This window comes from Crocodylus porosus, unplaced genomic scaffold, assembly GCF_001723895.1.
Source record: "Crocodylus porosus isolate Cpor-Errol unplaced genomic scaffold, CroPor_comp1, whole genome shotgun sequence".
In the NCBI taxonomy this organism is placed as follows: Eukaryota; Metazoa; Chordata; order Crocodylia; family Crocodylidae; genus Crocodylus; species Crocodylus porosus.
Window position 1 is genome coordinate 65,905,553 of NW_017728943.1, and position 8,402 is coordinate 65,913,954.

Consider the following 8,402-nt stretch of genomic DNA (forward strand, 5'->3'; position numbering starts at 1 on the left):
AGCTATGGGAGGGGGGTGCCCTCAGGGGTCCACAGGGGGATTGGAGGGCAGATGGGGTCCACAGGAGGCATTGGGGGGCAGGCAGCATCTCTCAGATAATTGGGAGCATTGCAGGGGATAGAGGGGTCTGTGGGAGGGATGGGCCAAGCAGGGTTCTATGGGGAGGATCAAGAGTATTGAGAGGCAAGTAACATCTGCGGGAGGGAGCATGGGGGCAAATGGGGTCTGTAAGGGGGACCATGAGGGTAGGTGGGATTTGTGGTGGCATTGGGGAGTCCAGGAGGGTTTGGTGGGATCAGGGGGCATGTGGGGTCCATAGGGAGGTTTGCGGGGTAGGAGAGCTCTCTCCCTTCCTGGAACCAGGGTTTATTTTTACCCCCCATGCCCTCTATCCCCAGATGAACAACCCCCACAATGAACCTTCCCCCCCATCCCTCCTGTCCCTCTTCCACCAGGGCTTCCTCAGCTCTTGGCATCAGTGAATGCTGATGAAACTGGCGCCAGAGCAGCTTGTGGGATGGTGGTTTTGCTGGTCTCTGAGAGGGATCTGGTTGGTCCATGGTTGGGCGAGGCTTGCCCTTCGATGAGGTGAGGGGGCTAAAAATAGCCTGGTTCCAGGGGGTGTGTAGGAAAAGTGCAGCCCTGGGGGCCAATCACTGGGCTTTCCTAGCCCCGGGGCTACACTGAATACTGTACAGAAGTTTGGGATAGTTAGATCAGTCTAAAAATGGCCAACCTGGTCAAAGGTAGACTATATCGGACATAGGGTTAACTTGAATCAGGTTGGCCATTTTTAGACCAAGCTACTCTTCTTGGAACTTTTGTACATTTTATACTTAAATGGACCTAACTAGGGATCTAGGTGTAAGGTCTGCACCTGGGTAAACTAAAATCACATTTTTAACATGTTCTAACCTTTCCCTAACTTCCCCAAATGTCTGTATGTAACCTGACACTCCTGTTAATACAATCCAGTATGCTTTTGGCTTTTTTTGCAACAAGAGCATGCTATTGGCTCATATTTGGCTTATGGTCTGCTCTAAATCTCCAGGTCCTTCTCTGCTATACTGCATCCTAGCTAGTAATTCCCCATTCTATATTTGTGCGTAGTTATTCTGCCAAAAGTACAGGACTTTGCACTTTGCAGGACTTGTCCTTGTTGAATTTAATCTGCTGGTTTGTGGACCATTCCTCCATTTTATTTAAGTCATTCTGGATCTTATCCCTATCCCCAGAGTGTCCTCAGTGCCACTCAATTTAGTGTCCTCTGAAACTTCACAAAGTGTACACTCAATCTCATCATTCAAATGATGGGGAACCCCACTTGATACTTCCTACCACTAGACACGGAGCCATTGATTACCATGCATTGAGCAGTTGAAGACTATGTTTTGATCCCACCAGTTACGTATTCACCTTACATTACTTTATCTAATCTGTATTTCCTTCCTTTTCTTGTATTTAGATTCCATAGATGAAATATAAACTTGCTTGGTGAGACTAAGATCACATGCTTGAATGTATGATAAAAAGGACATATGGGGACAACAGGGTATAAACAGGTTTAGAATAAATCTAAAGATTTGGTATATTTCTAATGACTTTTAGTATAATGATAATACTGGTATAATTATGTGAAATCATCTATATTTTAAAGGATTGCAATATTTAGACCAGTATATACTCTATATCAGGCATGTCAACTCAAACTTTACTGAGGGCCACTTTCAAGGCTTACTTTCCACTGGAGGTCTCTATTAGGGGAATCTGTTTTGGTTGGATGTAGGCCTCAGTATGCACTAAATATGCAGTTATACCTATTAATTATACATAATATACGTTATCTGATCAACACACAGGGAGGACAGAGCATTCGCTATTTTCCTTTTCAAAGTGATTTCATAAATGATGATGGGCCACTGGGATTGCCTTGACAGACCACATAAAACCTTAAAGCTATATGTTGGGTACCTTCTTTCTATATTTTGTGCCATATACAAAGATAGAGCAATCAAGGTAACTATAACTATCAGGAAAGTGATAAAGAAGTAATGTAAACATTATGCTTAATGTATTACTTAAACAAAAATATTCTTGGTAAAATATGTAGGCCTTTGAAAATATGTTAAAACATATTGAGAATCACATCATTCCTTGAAAGAAATTGAATTCTTGAGTGGATTGCTGTAGAACATTAATGAAGAGATGTGTAGCTATCTGGAAAGGACTGTGATCATCTTAAGACAGTACTTTCTAATAAGATTATATATTGCCTTGAACTTCATTTCAGCAAATATTCTAAACTTCATTTGACTTGAACAAATTATGGTAATGAATCATTCATTCTAAATAATGTAGTAAATCCTAATTGATGGCATGGGGCAAACATTTTACATTCCATTATCATTAAATCTGTAATAAAAATGCAAATATATATTTTTATCGATATTTTTCTTTGGGGATTTTCATCACTAGTGATCTATTGAATAATATAACTTCTTATTCACTGTTGGGAAGAAGTAGATAAGACATGAAAAAGTTGTAATCATATATTTAGAGCCAGTTTATCAGCTATTTACAGTGGTACTAAGAGTGGAATAGAAGGATCTGTAATGAAAAAGAATGAGAAGTGTTAAATATGTAAAATATAGAACATCACAGATATGAAAAGATAAAGTTGCCAAAATGAAAGCGTAAAGTTAATAATCTATGTACGTTTTAAATTCATTTATGCTTAATATAGAACAAAGAGGTTTCTTGTAAAAATGCTTGTTTACTCTCATGTAACTGTTCTGAAATCTGTACCTTAAGGACAAAGAAGGTCGCCAATCTCTTCAACTCCTAGTTCTTTGTCAAAAATGGACACAGTTAATGAGGTTTGTTTGGTACAGCACAAATTCTGAGACACAGATAGAGATCCTTTCAATGGAAACAAATTTGTTTGGCTTTACCAGGTTACTTAGCGATTAATAATAGCCTTGAGATGCAGGTCAGAAAGGTCATCGTCCCCGCTTGCCAACACAATCTAAAATGTGCAGCTAGCCAGCTCTGCTGGCTCTGAGGCCCCAAAACACTATGCATAAAGTAAAACAGGCTATTTTCCAACTTCTTTTTTCATATTAATAAGCAATTTTCAAGAGAAGGGTGGCAAAATGGGGGCCATGCCACTCTAAGTAATTCATTTATTTTGCAATTTAATCTTATGTTGGAAAAAAATTACACTGCTGCAAAAGCATAGCATGGTGATTTTTAAACGTCAGTATGTTTCATAAGTAACCTTGTATGAAATATTGCATTAGCAGCCTTTAACAGTAAACTGCAAAAAAATATATTTCCAGAGATCGAAACAGACCTATACATCTTTCCCTACCTTTAATTTATTTCCTTTTCATTTTGTTTTTGTCTTGTACATTTGAAGGAAAAACATGTATGATTTACTTAACATTTTATTCATTTTTTCCCGGTGTTGTGGATTAATATTTTGGTAAAGAAAACTTGAAAGACTGTAGCATTAAACAAATGTAAAACTGATACATTTTAAATATCTATTTAAAAATGTCTTTTACCTGAGTTTGTAGATTTAAGACATATATTACCATTTCACATTTTTTCACAGATTAATTTTACATTATGGTAATTAAAATATTTAGCATTACAAGGCTGAGGCAAATCATACATTTACAGAAGTAACTTGTTTTTCACTTGTAGCCATAAATGCTTAAATACTGGTTTGTTCTGCAAACCAGGCGCCCAATGAAATCAGTTGGAGTGTTAACTATAGACTTCACTGGATCTGACCCCAAGTTTCATTTTGCTGTTTTATTTCGTTTTTTGTAACTTTTAAAACAAACTGTACAATTTTCTTCACTCTTTATTTCATGTAATATACTCAGAAAGACTGGAACTTACCCAATTAACTTTTATACAGATCTACATGCATCACTGAGCAAAATTGGTATAATTTATACACAGGTTAATTTGAGCTACCTGTTTATTAATAACAATAATAACAATTGTTAATCAAGCCAACTTCTTTTACAGGTTCAAAAAATTCCATGTACATGTCCTATGAACAATAGAATTGAATTGTTTCATATAGGGCATTAATTTACTTCATATTTGTGTGCCGTTTAGGCCCAGTCTTGCCTTATTTTGCAAAAATCAATGGGAAAAGACTACAACAAAGAAAATCTCTTTCAGTTTTTCCTAACATAATTTCTCTCAGACTTGTTCTTTTGGGAACATGGTTTGACCTTCCCCAGTATTGACTCTTTGGAACCTGTGGATCTTTCAAGAACTATTGGAGACCCCGAGTCATATGTGTAGAATGTCCTGCACTTTGACTGAAGGAGCCCCGTGCTATATATTCTTCCTTACACTGCGTAATATTCTTGTAGACTCCTCAAGACTGGGGCAGTCTATACTGCCACTAGTGGGAGAAGTGTGGAAAGTTGAGCTATGTGATTTAATACTGCATGAAGGGATTTCACAAAGTCTTTACCTGTAATTGGTAAAGAAATAGTAAATACCTCTGGATGCAGCTCACCTGTCTCTAGTTCATGACCTAACTCCTTCCAACCCTAGATTCTCTACCTTGCAGAAGACACAAGGGTCTAGCAATGATGGAAGTGTTAAGTGGACATCATACTTTGATACTTTGATGCTTTTTCAGTGTCTGTTTTAATTGCAAATCAGCAATGCACGATTTACTCTTGAGTTACAAACTACAAGTTTAAATGTAAAATATCGGTTTATAATTCCGATGCCCATTTGAAAGGAAGTACCAAGTAAATAGAAACTCTCTTTACAGAAAGTCAAGGTAAAATTGTTTTGGGAAAAAAGATCATGAATCCCTTCTTATCACTGTATTTAAGTAATGCCATTGAAATCATTGTTAGCAGCTAAACAAAATAGACTGGTGGATTACAGCATACATGTTAAACTCCACAACACACAGAGAATAAATCTCTGAATACTTTAATAGTGCTAAATATTACAGTTACATCCATATATAATTCAACTATTGTAGTGCTGACTGTAACCAACTCTAACATGTCACTGGTTTCAGCAGACTCCTTAGTGGCTGTTAACAGTACACTGAATGCCTTGAAGAACCATCTGTCAAAGAGTTAAAAAAAAGGTCTCGGTTAGCCTCTTACTGAGCTTTGTATGTAAACAACAAAGAATTGTTTTGTTGCAGAAAAGAACTTGAGCAGTTTGCAGAGACGAAGGAGAAAGAAAAAGAGAAGAAAGATTTAGAAAGAAAAGAAAAGAAAAAGGATCACCAAGCCCGAAAGATGCATTACCTCCTCAGCACTGAGCAGGTTGGTATACCTGTCCCTGACAGCTCATGCAAACCACTTGGGCCCCCAGCCTGACAGAGATAAACTAGCAGGCTGAATGGGACATGACTTGTTGAAAAGATATCACGAAGACACTACTTCGAGCTCAATTTAGTGCTTTTCTCTAGGCAAGAGCAGGTACCATGACTACTCTGTGACAGTGGCTTCATAGAGGCAGAATCAGCACGGCTGGCAGAAAGAGTCCAAGTCAGCAGTTTGATCTGCTGCTGTGATAACACAACACGAAGGGCATAACCTCGCTTTAAAAACTCATTTTGACTGGCTTATTGTTGTGTTGTTGCACTTGTCAAGAACTAACAAGTTATTAAGCTGAGGAGGGCTTCCATTTTTTCTTTTTTAATTGAGTTAATGTTTGGATTGATACTGTGTTCTTCTGCTGTATTTTAGAATAGATTGTAAATATAGGGTTTCAGCTAAAGTTATTCACATAACTGCTGGAATCAGCACATTTATTGTGATTATTTTCACATGGACATGCCTCTTAAATTTTGAATATTTACTGATCAGTTCACTTTCATTGAGAAAGGTTGTAGACATTTTTTCCAACCTTCCTATAGAATTTCCCTGGCACAAAGTTGAATTGGTACTAATCAGTTGAAATCTTTCACAGCAAAACAGAGCTGGTTGCCCTGTGTTATATCCTATCTGTGTACTTAAGTACAAAAGTACTTCCGTTTCTGTGAACTTTTGCTGAATGGTTATTCTTCATATGAATATTGTCTTGACATGAAAACCAGGGTTTTCAGGCATAAACAAATATTTGTTACACATTAGTTCATATTCATTGTTCACAACTCATTGTTATTTTTTGTTCTGTTTAGAAAGTATGAGTCATCTAATCAGGGAGCAACACTAATACCATGTGACTTAACAGATGCAAATTCAATTCTATTCTCTGTTTACGAATCATTGGGTATTCCTACAGGAGATGCTTTACAGTGCAGTAGCACAGTTTCCTGCACAGTAAGCATGTATCTGTCTACATGCACACATGCTTACTGCCCAGTAAGCTTCACTACTCATGAGTAAATTTGTTACCTGCAAATGCAAATAGCAAATTTACTTGCAAGAAGTTACTGCACAGTAACACATGTGTAGATGCCAAATGAGAGCAAATTTGTTCCCAGTCAGTCCTGCCGCTAGGGGGCCAGCCTCACTACAGTCTCAGGGCCCTGGTACTGGGAGCCTCTCCTGTCCCAGGGCTGGCCGCCTCTATGGCAGCCCCAGTCACAGGCCCTTAAAAGCCTGCAGGCATTTTGAGCCCTGGGGCACATGTGCAGGGAGCCTGGGGTGACTGCTGGCCTCTACCCCCCCTGCACAGGCCAGAGGCTACCTGTGGCAGCCTGTCTGCACTCTGGCATCTCTACCTGACCACTGCAAGGCCTCACTATCCAGGCCTGCAGGGTGCTTCAGGTTCCTGCCAGGCCTTCCAGCCTCCCAGGCCCAGTTGCAGCTCCTGGCCACTGGGGCCAGGTCCAGGGGGCCACTGGGGCCAACCCCCAGCAGCCTGCCCAGCCCCTACAAGTGCTGTAGAGCATCACCTCACCAGACAGCTAATAGTTCCATGCCATGCCCCTATTCTGGGTGCTGCAAGCAACTGCCCAGGCTCGGCAGCACAAGAACAGCCATGCTGAGGCCTAGAGAGCCAGCGCAGGGTCTCCAACAGCATCACTGCTGATGCCACAGTAGGTTACCAACACCAACCACAACCATTGGTTGGGACGTGCCCACAATCCGTGCCTTTTATGTGGCATCTGACTGACATCCTTGCACCCCAGTAACCAGGCCAAAGCCATGCTGTGTAATGCAGCACGGGTGGCCAGCCTGAGGCCCTGCTCTGGCCTGGCATCTGCGGTGTTGTGTCACTAGTGGAGGGCCCCTTGGGCTGCCAGCAGCCCATTCCACCAAGCTCTCTACCTCCAGCTTCCACCAGCAGCGTGGGGAGCCCAGACTAGCACCTACCCCAACAGCTCCAGGACCTCAGCCCCAGCCATGAGGTACAGCCAGTCATATCACTGCCAGTGGCCAACAGTATCATCTCTTCCCTGATGGGGGGCACGCATATGCTGCACCCCTACAACTGACAAGTTCACCAGGAGCCACACACCGTTGCTGCCAGCTGGGACTGACTGGAGCCACTGGGCATGCCAGCCCCACCCACATGGTAAGCCCTGAACTGAGGGGAGGGCCTTACCATGGTCCCTAGGTACCTGTCCATGCACGACCCCTGATCTGAGGCTGGGCAGTGCACAGACCCATAGTACAGAGCATCTTAGCTCAGAAATGTTGCAAACTCTCACAAACAGTTTCTTTCTCATGGCTCTGCAGGCCCGGCAGCTGCACACAAGGGAGAAGCTGCAATTGGCAGCCAGGATATGGCCTCAGTGCTACTGCTGCCGCCCATGGCTGGGATCCTATGAATGCACCAGCTCCACAGGAAGAGGACCCAGTATTGGACCCTTCTTCTGGACTGGCTGATGACAGCTGTGGAGGACCGGCTTGCAGATGTGCAGGCATAGCAGGTGGAGGACAATCCCCATGAGGATGCACAGGACCAGGTGGACTGGGAATTCAGTGCATAGCGCCTGGCCATGGAGCAGGAGCATGTGGAGGCCCTATGGTAGCAGGCTACCCTTGTGGGCAGGGCATTGAAGGACAATGGAGAAGGACTGCTTGGTGCTAGACACTGTCCTGGTCCTGGCGGTTGCCTTGGTGCTGCCCACCGCACTGCCCTTAACCGTAGCCCCATCTGGCCCCTTGCAGCTGGCTGTCACCCAGCAGCAGGCCCCCTCATGGGCCTGGACAAAGGTCCAGTGCCACCTTGACCAGCCAGAAGCCCCTACCTCAGCTCCCACCCTGGGTCCCCCACCACCCAGCCCCCGCGCCTGGGCCCAGCCCCCACCACTCACCCATGTGGGTGTGGACCCAGGACTGCAGGAAGTGGCATACAACACACACTGGACAGGGTGTGCACAGGAAGAGGGTCTCTTGTCAGGAAAGGAGCAGAGAGGGGGGTCTGAGATGCTCCCCTTGGCTGCT

At 42.8% G+C, this 8,402-nt stretch overlaps 1 protein-coding gene across 1 annotated transcript in view; it reads left to right on the top strand.

The window, feature by feature from the left end:
* The window catches only part of SPATA17 (spermatogenesis associated 17), a 153,334-nt gene that overhangs the window by 59,020 nt on the left and 85,912 nt on the right, over nt 1-8,402 (top strand). The window contains exon 6 of the mRNA XM_019549483.1: nt 5,201-5,324. Within this exon, the coding sequence (XP_019405028.1) occupies nt 5,201-5,324 (124 nt within the window). The remainder of the gene's footprint in view (nt 1-5,200; nt 5,325-8,402) is intronic.